At 51.8% G+C, this 12,952-nt stretch overlaps 1 protein-coding gene across 22 annotated transcripts in view; it reads left to right on the top strand.

Moving 5' to 3' along the window:
• NFASC (neurofascin) overlaps nt 1-12,952 on the top strand; it is a 201,101-nt gene that overhangs the window by 144,935 nt on the left and 43,214 nt on the right. For 15 of the 22 annotated variants that reach the window (XM_050762304.1, XM_050762324.1, XM_050762301.1 and 12 more), the window contains 9 exons: nt 2,334-2,445; nt 2,879-3,063; nt 4,700-4,831; nt 7,318-7,461; nt 8,158-8,269; nt 8,636-8,802; nt 9,251-9,398; nt 10,646-10,770; nt 11,654-11,698. In XM_050762304.1, coding sequence (XP_050618261.1) covers nt 2,334-2,445; nt 2,879-3,063; nt 4,700-4,831; nt 7,318-7,461; nt 8,158-8,269; nt 8,636-8,802; nt 9,251-9,398; nt 10,646-10,770; nt 11,654-11,698 — 1,170 coding nt within the window. Of the gene's footprint in view, nt 1-2,333; nt 2,446-2,878; nt 3,064-4,699; nt 4,832-7,317; nt 7,462-8,157; nt 8,270-8,635; nt 8,803-9,250; nt 9,399-10,645; nt 11,120-11,653; nt 11,699-12,952 lie in introns of those variants that run through there. The other 7 variants (XM_050762345.1, XM_050762356.1, XM_050762342.1 and 4 more) reach the window with 2 other exon arrangements.

Below are 12,952 nucleotides of genomic sequence, written 5' to 3'. Positions count from 1 at the left end.
AGCCTCAGTTGCCTCTGCTGAAAATGGGGATACAACCCTCCAGGTTTGCTGTGAGGATTAAGCATAAATGGTGGTGTGGTTGGAGCTGTCAGCACAGTGCATGGTCCCTAGCAAACGTTCACTGAATGGTGGCCCTGATTGTGACCTCTGGCTTTTAGGATGCTCTTCCCTTTTTTTGAACTTTGGCTTTTTTCCAGTAGCTTCTCCTTCTTTAGGGTAATTCTATTGTTGCTAGCCCACATCCTACAAACGCAATATTGCTATAACCTTTTTATAGTGACAGTTACAGCATGTCAAGGCACCCACAGCGGGACTCTGTGCTAAATTTTCCTCCTTCCCATCATTATTGCTTTGCTGGGTTGTGTGTGCTCGTGGTGTCACATGTTATGGTGTAAATTAAATGTCCATAGGGTCACAGATTAGTTTCTGCAGATTTCGTCTCGGTGTGGAAGGAGTATGATGACTGAGCTGGGATCTCTTCCACATAATCCCAGGGTTCCCAGCTCTCGACGGATTCACCAACCTGACAACAGAGCCTTCTGCCCTAGAATCTCCTTTCCTCATAGTGCCCCTGTGTCTTGGTTGTTTTGGTGATTCCGTGACGGTGGGCGGGAGGAAGCTGTTGGTGTCAGGCTTCCTTGGTACTGAGAATTGGATGCTACAAGAGTTATAGATATAGATGATAACCAATTAACCACATAATGGATTAACCCCTTCAGTAGTCACTATTGTAATGTGTGTGCTGGTGGGACAGATGAGGCATCTACAGAAAGAGAAATAATATGAGTTAAATTGCTGCCTTATTTTTTGTTCTCTTCTTCCCCTTCAGTCCATTCCCCTCATAAACCTTTGTTGAGCATTTGCTGTATACTGTGTATTGTACCATCAGCCTAGTTACCCTCTGCACATGTTTCATCCTTTCTTCTTTTGACAAAAAGATAAAATAGAAGCAAACTCTATGAATTGCACTCCACTGGTACCAAGGGAGAGAGTTGAGTGCCCCAGAACAGGAGCCCCACTGGTGCAGCCAGGCCCCAGCAAACCCAGCAAGCTCCTTTAGGAAGCGCCAGTTACATGGGGATAAAGTGCCCCCGCACTCTGTCCTCACTCTACCAGCACCCATTCACCCATTAAACCCTGGACAACCGTCTTCATCCTCACCCCAGGCGTCTCTGAGGCCTCCCAGCTCCTGGCAGCCCTGCCTTCCCTCCACCTCTCCCTTGTCCAGCTGAGTCTAAGACTCCGTTAAACCCATGGGTGGACTCAGCTTCTATTTTTGTTTTTAGCCATTCTTGTGTATGATCGTACACCTTGGCCAGGGGGTACTTCCTCCAGTTTCCCTTTTGCCTTGGGGTTTCCGGATGGAAAATTCTTATTCTTTTCCCTTCCATCTTACCCATTCCCCTACAGCTATACGAAGAGCTCTGGGGGAAGAGTTGAGGCTCGGGGAAGGTGGGATTCACTCTGTCATGGGTGGATCCATGCTGGCACAACCCTTCTACAGAGAAACAACCATCCTGAAAATGCCAATCTCTGCGAGCCACCTGGCCTTCAAGACCAGTATGAATCTCATTGATTTCAGACCCATGACTGTTCCGGCCTAGTTGAATTATAGATCACCTCCTCCAACTTGGCAGCCACTTTTCTCTCACCCTCTCCCTGAGCAACTCACATGTAATTACTATTCCCCTCCCCAGCCATCTTCCCAAGTCATTAGTGAGGAGGCAGAATGGTCTTGGCCCCAGAGTGATTTCCTGTCATCTCTGCTCATTAATTCTCTCCATGTCTTTGCTAAGCCATTAATAACTCCCCCTGCATTTCTGATTGTTTGTGCAGGCTTTGTGACTCCATCCCAGCACCTTGTTTTCAGGGTCCCAAAGAGCAGGTTGTCTGTCCTGTGGCCCCAGTACATGCCTTCTCTGCTTCCAGATCCCTGCCTGGGGAGAAGGACCGCTGCTGAGATGGCCTGCTCTGGGGGCCACACAGTGGCCTCTGGGATCCCAACACAAGCTGCTCGGGAGTAGATCTCGCACTGCTCAGACAGCCCCTCCCCGTTTCAGGGAAGGGGAGATTCCCTGAACCTGAGGGAAGCTGGGCTCCTCCAGGCAGATCCTTTCAGAACCTAGAGCTCCTCTCCCTCATGCTGGTGGGGCTAAGGAGCCCTGAGCTTCCTAACACACCTCACTTAATGAGGCCCAAGTCCTTGGGGTGGTTTCAGCTGGGAGGATCCGGCAGGGGCGGTGATGCCATTTCTTTCTAGCCTGACAGCATTGGCCTAGCGGGGTCTGCCTTCTGGAAGGAGGCTCACAGGAGTTTGTTCTCTCCTGTTTCAGCCCGAGGAGTTGCAGAAAGAACACCCAGCTTCATGTATCCCCAGGGCACTGCGAGCAGCCAGATGGTGCTTCGTGGCATGGACCTCCTGCTGGAATGCATCGCCTCCGGGGTGTATGTGCAGTTTGCAGCCCCTCTTCTAGCCACCCTCCAGGAGGATGGGGATAGGAGCTTGTTCATGATCTTGTTAATGCCACATTTAGTGCATACCAGTAGCACAGCGTAAAGAGAAGCAAACAGGCCCTAGTAAGCAGGGTGTTGCAAACCATAGTCATCTCCATCCCATTCTGGCCATCTCTGTTTTGGATAATGAGGAAAGGTGATTAGGCATCCCGTATATGCGTTAGAATCTCGCGGGACGTTAGCTAAACCTTCAGGTTCTCTGTGGCTGAGCATCCTCCTCTGTACAGGAAAGATCAGCTCTTAGAGGACATGCATCCCCTGGGCCCAAGTATACTTTTAGGCCACCTGGGTGTCCCCAGCTCTATAGAAGAGGAGAAGGGTCATGTTTAGTGATAACTTGTTTCCTGCTTGGCGCCTCTCCTAGCCCAACACCAGACATCGCATGGTACAAGAAAGGTGGGGACCTCCCATCTGACAAGGCCAAGTTTGAGAACTTTAATAAGGCCCTGCGTATCACCAATGTCTCCGAGGAAGACTCCGGGGAATATTTCTGCCTGGCCTCCAACAAGATGGGCAGCATCCGGCACACGATCTCGGTGAGAGTAAAGGGTACGTTGTGTGTATTTCTCATTCTGATTATTTTGCCAACCCTGAACACCATGCCCACCCTTCCCTCTGAGGGTGGTTGGGGACAGAGTGAGTGGGGGAGACTTCCAGCCCACTGGCCAGTGGCTATGGCGATCTGCTATGGATGGTGTCACTCACTGGACGTGAGAGGGTGTGTGCATGCCCGTGCATGGGGCAGAGGGTGTTAAGGGAAGGAGATCCACCCTGACCATCACCCACCTCTCCTTGGTGCCAACGCTCCTTCAGCAGGTGAATTTCCTCCCACGGCCCATTTGAATCATTCCCAGAGCCTTCTTTTTTCCTTTCGTTTTGCATTCCCGTTCGTGATGTGTCGCGTGAGCGCGTGCTGTCTGTGTACCTGTGCATGATGCTGTGCTGCTTTTTAAAACTGGGGAGTGCTTATGGTCAAAATTATTTTTTAAAATCCCTTCCTAACCCCCAAAGCAAAGAGGGCCCACCTGAGTGATTGCAGGCACCAGAGCGCATGTCGCCATGGGTCCCAGCCATGTGTGGCAGGCTGCACTGGTCACTGTTTGGCCTGGGACTGCACGGATGGTTGAGATGATGATGTCCGAGACCAGAGTACAGGAACTTTCTTAGCACATGGTCGATTGATCTTGTGACCTTGGTTTCAGCACCATACACAAATTAGGGAGTTCTTAGACTTTAGGGGGTGGGGGTTGGGTATCAAGATCTTTAAGAATCTGATCTGAAAGGCTCACTTCTCAGAAAAACCCACATTTCCACATATTCACAAAATTGTCCAATCAATTCAATGAGGTGGCCAGCTAAGAACTGCTCTAGCCAGGCGCGGTGCCTCGCATCTGTAATCCCAGCACTTTGGGAGGCCAAGGCGGGCAGATTACGAGGTCAGGAGATCGAGACCATCCTGGCCAACATGGTGAAACCCCATCTCTACTAAAATTACAAAAATTAGCTGGGCATGGTAGGGCGTGCCTGTAATCCCAGCTACTCGGAAGACTGAGGCAGGAGAATTGCTTGAACCTGAGAGGCGGAGGTTGCGGTGAGCCGAGATCACGCCCCTGCACTCCAGCCTGGGAGACAGAGCGAGACTCCATCTAAAAAAAAAAAAAAAAAAAAAAAAAACTACTCTAACCAAAGTTCCGTGCATAAAGGCATGAATATAAGACTTTTCCTAAAGGGTCTGATCTTGCAAAACACAGATCCAGAGGGACCAGCACGGTGCCCGCTTTACCACCTTCCCTGGCAGTGGAGCCATCGGATGCACACCGCAGACACTAGTGACCTCGGAAAGCATTTGCACCCAGGCCTCCTGTGAGGATTCTGATTTAGTAGGTCTGAGACAGGTCCTAGCATCCTTTTTTTAAAAAAAGCTCTTCAGGGGATTCTAATGAGCAGCCCCAGTTTAGAACTATTGTTCTGTGAACTCAAAATAGACAGATCAGCATCTGTGCAGCCAAGCCAGCCAGATACAGGCTGGGCCAAGTTATCCCTGTGAGGACAAGCCCTGGGGCAGGTGGTGAGTGCCTGGTGCTGGGACTCAGGGGCTCCTGCCACACTAGAGGGAGACTGCTTGGTTTCTTCTGCCTGTCCCATGCCATCTAACTCCCCTGCCTGTGCCTGTCTTGTCTTCCAGCTGCTCCCTACTGGCTGGATGAACCCAAGAACCTTATCCTGGCTCCTGGCGAGGATGGGAGACTGGTGTGTCGAGCCAATGGAAACCCCAAACCCACTGTCCAGTGGATGGTGAATGGGGAACCTTTGCAATGTAAGTAGTGAGCTGTTGTCCTATCTGACTCTCATCTCTCTCCTATCAAAGGCTTCAGATTCCTGTCACTGTGCCAGCGTTGGTCACACTAGAAGTTCAGGAAAAGAGAAGCCCACTGGTGGCTGCTTCTCAGTTGCCCATCTTTTTGGACATCCCGAGAAACCTACCCTCTCTTTGTGTTACAGAACAGGAAGCCTGGAACTCTGTGGTCATATTCCCATGCTTAAGGGATTTCTGCTGTCTTGGGGTTTTTTAAATCTCTGCTTTCTTCCCCTGAAGAAGCCCAGTTGATGACCTGGGGACTGTGGCTGCATCTCTTGGAAGTTGGGCTCTGAGTGACAGCTGGGGCTTGGAAGGTAGAGGAGAGTTCAGTAATCCCATTGTTGGTTACTCAAGTTCTGCTCTCTGCTGAGGGCAAAAGAAGAAGCAGGGTTGTACAATGATGTGAAATATTATGGTTAGATATGAGGAAGAACTGCCCCAGAAGAGCAGATGCACAGGTGCAGTTTATTGAGTAAGCTTAGACTTTGGGGACATTTAGTCCTGCCAAGGTGGGTGGAGTAGATGACTCCAAGGCCCCTTATAATCAGTGGCCTTGGTCAAGTTTTCACGTCATAGACTCTCTGATTGCATTTACTTTTCAAAATGTCCTGTCCTTACTTTCTCTAAGTGGTCAGAGGAAATGTAAACAATGGTGTCAGCCAAATGGGGAAAACGCAGATGGCAAGAACTCAGAATCTAACTCAAGAACAGCAGCTGGTAGAAGCAAGTGGAGAAGGGGGGACACAGGTAGAGGAGAGGGTAAGAATTTACCTTTTTAGATATTTATTGTGTGCCACATTCTGTGCTAGATGCTGCACCCCTGTTGTTGCTTACTCTCAAACATTTAAGGTGAGGAAATAAGGTTCTCGTCAGTGCAGTGAGTTGTCCAAAATCGCATGGCTAGGAAGTGGTGAAGCTCTGGGTTGCCGTGAGTCTGCAATACAACTGCACCAGCTAGTACTGAACCTAGTTATCCCCAGCAAATGTTACTCCCCCAGCTACAAGCAGAGATATGAACACTGCCTGCCTTCTGCAGTTCTCTCCATCTTAATAGGACTTTGGGGGTAAGGCAGGCAATTGTGCTAAACTTTATAGCACCATTCAATAAAGGCAGCCCAGGACTTGCAACTGAGCCTCAGCCCTGGAAAGGTCACCTGTCACTCTCCCCAGGGAACATGTAAGGGGAGTGACTGGGAGGAAAATTGGTTGCACGAGAATTTGCCAGGCAAGGAGATGTACAAGTTGCTGGCACTGCCTTCCTTGGCCCCTTTTCACTGACTGGTGACCCCGGCATGGATGATAAGAATGCTAACCTTGTCTTCCTTTCCCATCTGCTGATTCCCCGGTTCTGGGCTCAGACTGGCTATCTGTGGAGTGGCGCCTGCAGGGCGACTCCTGCATCCTCTGCTGACTTCCCCTGCAGGTCTGAGTGATCTTGAATGCGTTTTGTAAGCTAAGTCATCAGCTTCCTAGTCCAGAAATCTTAGGAAGAAAGTCACTTTCTAGTGGTTAAAGATGAGAAAAGTGGCAATTCTTTGGTTTTACACCTCATCGTTGTTCTCTTATCTTAGCCTTCCTTAGAGTAGGGGAAAGTAGAAGTGATTCTTCCCATCTTACAGATGAAGGAAATGAGGCCCGGAAAGGTTTGTTGATTTGCCCCAGATCCCAGAGTGAAGTGTGGGCAGAACAAAGACCCTAGCCCTCTCCAGCCTCTGCTCTCTGCATCCCAAGCCAGCAGTACTAGAACTGTGGGCAAGAATATCCTCTCTCAGTTTAGGACACATTTTTGGGGAGGAGCTGTGAGCTTAGGCAAATATAAGGACTCACGCCATTTTCAAGAGGCTTTGGCTTATGGGTTTAACTTTGTGAATGTTTGGAGCATGCTCTCTTTAGAGGATGGGAGGGTGGTAGGTTCTGTCTATTGTATATTGCTTTGTCCTTTTCAAAACACATTTAAATATATGCACACTTGATTCAAATGGTAATAACAGTATGTGTTAGACCTTCTGTTCATCACTTTGTACATGCATAAAATCTCAGGTTATCTTCACAAAAACCCCAAGAGGTGATCTGTTATTCCCATTCTGCAGACAAGGAAACTGAAGCTCACAGAGATTGAGTGATGCTGGTAGTAAGTGATGTGGTTAGAACCCAAACTGCTTTCTGTTTCCAAAGCTAATGCTTTCAACCACACCTGCCCAATGGGTATGTAGGTTGAACAAGAATTCATATTCCATACTCTAGACTAGATTAGAAATAAACCCCACAGGTTCAGAGAAGGGCTGAAGGTCACACACAGCCCAGCAGTGGCGAGGCCAGAAGCCCTGTCATCTGGTGCTCCCCACAGCACCCCAGTTGTTCCTGGGAGCCCTGGCCAGAGCCCCAAGTGCCCTTCACCCTGCCCTTCCTATCTCTCATGAGGAACATCTCTTTCTTGTCTGTAGCGGCACCACCGAACCCAAACCGTGAGGTGGCCGGAGACACCATCATCTTCCGGGACACCCAGATCAGCAGCAGGGCCGTGTACCAGTGCAACACCTCCAACGAGCATGGCTACCTGCTGGCCAACGCCTTTGTCAGTGTGCTGGGTGAGTGTGCCCTTCGCAGCCTGTCTCCCCCTCCTCCCCACTACTGTGCAGTCTCCCCTGGGCTTGGTTATGTCATGGGGCACACTTCCTTCTCCGGGGATTGGCCAAGCTGGGTGAGGTAAGAAGATGGTGGAGAGTGGAAACATGGAGACGGGAAAAATTTTGTAAGAGGGATGGAGGACTTAAAATTCACAAAGCTGGATAAGCAGACAGTTAATTCCATCAGAGCAGTCAATCTTAGTCTTCTGCCTCCCCTGATGAGATAGAGTGGGACTGTCCCATCTCCTTGCTGTATCCATGTCGACTTCCCCTGGGTTTGCAGCTGGATCTCACGGTGGGAAATGGTTCCGAGTATATTTGCTGCACCCCTTGGGCAGGGAGAGGGTGGTGGGAGGGGTAGCTAGGAAATGCCTTAGGGCTGTGGTGGGGCAGCTATATAACCTGCTGGATAATTTGGGGAGACCCTTTGCAAAAGCTGGATTTCAATGTAGGGTAGGTTGAGGGCACTGGAAGGAGTAAGCTTCTCCTTCCCCACCTCATCCCTAGGGGCTTCCTGAAGGAGGGAAGTTTGATAGGGGAAGGTGCCTCAGTGCTTGGGAAGCTGCTGTAAGTAGAAGGCATGCAGAGGTGAGACTGAGGGGGAAGAAATGGAAGAGTTAGACTCAGTACTCGAGATCGGTTGTCTGGGAATTTCAGATGTGCCGCCTCGGATGCTGTCGCCTCGGAACCAGCTCATTCGAGTGATTCTTTACAACCGGACGCGGCTGGACTGCCCCTTCTTTGGGTCTCCCATCCCCACTCTGCGATGGTAAGTTCCAGGAGACCAGGCCTTCCACAGCAGGAGTCACTTGTCTCATCTTCTCCTTCCCATCTGGCCCATAGTAGGTGTTCAGCAAGACCTAGGAATCTTAAAGAGTCAAAGCTGGGAGGAAGTTGGCAGATCATCTGGATCAACCCCCTCATTGTACAGAATGGGAAACCGAGATCTAGAGAGGGATGGAGGCTTGCCAGGGCCACCTGGTGGTTAGAGGCAGACCCTCTGAGGCTCAGGGCTCCAGACTCCTAGCATGGGGCTCCTTCCACAGCCCCCACGGTCTCTCTTGATTGGCTGCTGCCCCTGCCCTTGGGCTGGTCCTGTCTCAGGATGCTGTGTGTTCTGCTGCTCTGTTGTGAGGTTTAAGAATGGGCAAGGAAGCAACCTGGATGGTGGCAACTACCATGTTTATGAGAATGGCAGTCTGGAAATTAAGATGATCCGCAAAGAGGACCAAGGCATCTACACCTGTGTCGCCACCAACATCCTGGGCAAAGCTGAAAACCAAGTCCGCCTGGAGGTCAAAGGTAAAGGAGAGGGTTCGCCAGTGGGAGTTTGGAAACGGGCGAGGAGGCCCTGCTCGCAGTCATCCACATGCAATATTCACGTTGAAAATGCACCACACCTATCTTTAACTTGGAATGGGCTCCCCAGTGTGCACCTGTGGAGTCCATTTAGGATCCATGTGGTCCAAAGAGAATTAGGGAAGGGAAACCTTCTGCTCACACCAACTCCCCACTACCACCCCAGAAATTATATCATATATTCCTGAGCCAGATGGAGAGGATTTGGGGCATTACCTGCTTTTGGGATTACCCACCCAGAACTCTGCTCCATTCATACCACAGCATACTGTTTGTGCCCCACTCCATAGTTGGCCCGAGGCCTCGAGGGCAGGCATATGCCATTGTGTGGCCGCATGGGGATGCTGGGCAGAGAACAGGCCAGTGGCGAGTGCTCTGGGCTTCTCCACAGACCCCACCAGGATCTACCGGATGCCTGAGGACCAGGTGGCCAAAAGGGGCACCACGGTGCAGCTGGAGTGTCGGGTGAAGCATGACCCCTCCCTGAAACTCACCGTCTCCTGGCTGAAGGATGACGAGCCGCTCTATATTGGAAACAGGTTTCTCTTCCTCCCTTCCCGCTTCCTAGTGCTAGTCTGAGGCACATTTTCTTTTTCTTGCTGTTGGTGACACATGGAAGAACACAGGGACAGGGAACCCGTGTCATGCATGTCACCAAGGAGCTACTGCAGAGGGGGTGATGGCCTTGGCGACTCCCCCACTTCAGGGGAGACCCCCTCCCCAACCATGTACAACCTCCCTCTCTCCCACCAGCTCCCTGCTTCTCTCTCCTACACCTCCTCTCTCTCCCTTTTTTCAATCTCTTCACTTCTCTCCCTCTCTCCCCTCACTCCTCCTCTTTTCCCTTTCCTTTTTGTCTTCTCTTTTGCTCCTCCTCTGCATTCCAGGCTCCAGCCTTTCAGCCCTATTTGCAGTACCCCTAACCTTCAGCAGAGGGCAGGGTTGATCTGAGCCAGCTCTCAGTTCTCAGACTGAAGCTGGAATGCTTTTACTACACCCATGCCTGCCCCTCTCCTCAGATCCTGATTTCACTGGGGTAGGGTAGGACTTAGGACACTGGCGGTGTTTAAAAGTCCCCCTGGGGGTTCCAGTGTGCATCAGGGTTGAGAACCGCTGTTCCAAGCCTCCCTCCCCAGGGCTCACTTTGCTTTACCTTCTTCCATCTCGGGGGAGCCAAGTTGTGCAGGGCCCTGCAGTTGGACATGGTACCAGTGGTTTCTAGCCATCATTTGACTCTTTGCAGAGGGTGTCCCCCTCTGCAAACCTTCTGGCACTCGGTGCTGACAGCTCTACAGCCCCATCCTGCTCTGCGGCCTCCCCTCTCTATGGGAGACAGTTCCGAGGAGCCAGGGGTCAGGCTGGCCTGAGCCTGGGTGCAGAGGAGACAACTCTGGGCTGAAGACAGATAAAGCTATAAGTATGAGACGAGAAGGAATACCAACCTGCCTTTGGGGTCATGGGCCTCATGGTGCCCTAACCTGGGAGGGGGGCACAGCACAGTAAAGGCACAGGGGCAGGCACACGTATGGCATTGGAAGGTGAAAAACGTGATTCACGGCCACTTGAGCTCCACTCACTCTCTGTTCCCCTCCATTAAGTATGATGAATGCTCCAGGTGACCGTGAAGACCTGGCCTCTGTCAAAGCATTGAGAGGGAGCCTCATATCCCCCAGAAGGAACTTCCCTCGCCCTCCTGACTCGAGAGCCCCCTCTGGGGAGAAAGCAGTGGGCAGCCCTGAGCACTCCCCTAACCTCTCCTCCGAACCCTTCTTTGGTACCTTTGTAGGATGAAGAAGGAAGATGACTCCCTGACCATCTTTGGTGTGGCAGAGCGGGACCAGGGCAGTTACACGTGTGTTGCCAGCACCGAGCTAGACCAAGACCTGGCCAAGGCCTACCTCACTGTGCTAGGTAACTGCCGCTGCTCACCCTGGCACTGACCAGCCCCACCCCCTCCCCAGCAGCCAGAGAGGCAGTGGCCCAGGACAGTTCTGAGGGCAATGCCTGCAGTCAAGTGGGCAGGTCAGGCGTGGTGATCTCTTCTTGCCTTTTGATGTCAGGGTTAGGGAGCTGCCAGTTTCAGAACAAGCTGTGCAGGACAGGTTACCTCCTGAGTGGAGTGTGACTTCTCCACGTCTCAACTGAAAGGGACCTGAGTGATACGGAGAAAGTGGAGAAGGGTTTCTTGTTGTGATCATTGTACCTTCCTTACAGCTAACTCCACCACTAAGTCAATTAAAACAATCCATCCTTAAAGCAAGACTGAGTTTGTGTTTGTGCTTCCAATGACCTCCGCCAGCCTTCCTTTCCCTCCCGCCCCATTCCTGGGTTTTGGTGGCATTTCATCGTGTGCTATGCACTGAGCAAGATGATGCCGTGTCTTCCTGACCTGCACCCAGGCTGGACTGTAAATACTAAGCTAACCCAAACCAAGAGGAAGGAGGCCTCTACCTTCCAGGGAAGCAGGTCCTCTGTCACCTCTGCCTCCCTGTGGGTGCCCTACTGCCACTAGCGTTGGTGCAGTGGAGAGGCACCGTTGCAGGGAGCGTGGGCCCAGGCACGAGAGTCACATTGGGATGGGAAGGAAACAGAGGTGCAGCCCCCAGATGTGGAGGAAACACAGATGGCCTCTATAAGGGTAGGGGATTCCCCATGGAAGGACGGGGAAAGCCCTGCCTAGAACACCTCAGCCCAGGGGCAGCTGTCTAAGCCTCAGCTGCCTACCCCCATCCTTCTAGAACACCTTTAACCCTGGATAACCTGCTAACCTGGATAACCCGTCTTACCTTTGCAGCTGATCAGGCCACTCCAACTAACCGTTTGGCTGCCTTGCCCAAAGGTAATTCCCACTAATCACAGTCCCCTGCCAGTGCCCTCTCTTGGCACCCCGGGTGTGGAATCCAGGAGAAGGAAGCCGCTTTGGGAAAGGGTGACAGTGTATAGGTTTGTGGGCAGCACTCCTGGCTACATGGGACCTCCTTTCAGTTGCCCACATCCACCTCCCCAAGCCCAGGGCACAGCCCTATGCTGGGCTTCCTGCTCCCTACAGGGTGAGCTCGGAAGTTCTCGGCTGCTGTTTCACCCCATCCCTTGCCTCTAGCCACACTCACTGCTCCCTCAGGGTGGCCTGTCCTCCCAGCAGTCTTTCAGGTCCTGTTTGCAGGGAATGCGAAAGCCTGCTCCCTTCACATCACCTGGAAACTCGTTGTTCAGCCTCCCTGCATCTGCTGCTTTCTATCCATTTATAATCTACGCACACATGCCACACACACACGAACATGGGCCTGTGGGACTTGCCTTCCAGGTCCTTATAGTGACCATCTGAAAGATAGAAATCTGGTTCAGGGAGTCAAGATGGAGAGAAAATCTTGCCTACCCCTACCACTCAGTCACCGGATGTCTTTATCCCAGGCCAGGATGGCACTTAAACCCACTAAAGCAGTCCCAGTGAGATTCGTGCCCCCAAAAAGGTGCTGCCCTCACCCCTGTTTGCAAACCTGCTGGGCCCCTCTGTCCTGCTGTCCATCAGGGAAATTCTGAGACCAAGTCTCCATCTCCTCCCTGGTCTGGTCCCCTCTCTTTGTTGCCCCCACTCCTCTAACCCATCTGCCCTGTTCAGCAGGCTAAGCCCTCTCCTGGGCTCCCATCTACTCAGAGCGTTGGCACACAGAGTAGAGGCCAATTATTGTGAGAAAATGGGACAGAATCCCACACTCCCTCATCAGCCTTCCTAAGTGCTGTGAGCGTGGGTCTGATGATGGGTGGCATTCCTGAATGCTTGCACTCTCAGAAGATCCACCGAGATGGGATGGCATTGGTCCCAGTTCTCTCTGTGCCCTGCATAATCCCCTTTATTCCTTGTTCCACACCCATTGATATTCTTCTTGGGGAGCTGGGATTTCAGGAGTCTCCTCTTTGTTTTTCCTTGGGCCCCTGTGGGAAGGGAGTGGTCCCGGTGTTCACCCCTCAGGGCAGGCTGGGGTTGGATCCGGCTGGTAGCGTAGACCTAAACCCATCAGGGAGCTGTCCAGGGCTAGGGCCGTCACAAGGGTGGACCCGCTTTAACTCAGGAGCCCTGCGTGGTGTCTTCTTC

Source organism: Macaca thibetana, chromosome 1 (genome assembly GCF_024542745.1).
Source record: "Macaca thibetana thibetana isolate TM-01 chromosome 1, ASM2454274v1, whole genome shotgun sequence".
Lineage (NCBI taxonomy): Eukaryota > Metazoa > Chordata > Mammalia > Primates > Cercopithecidae > Macaca > Macaca thibetana.
Note: the sequence above shows the minus strand (reverse complement) of the source record. Positions and strands in the feature narration are given on the sequence as shown.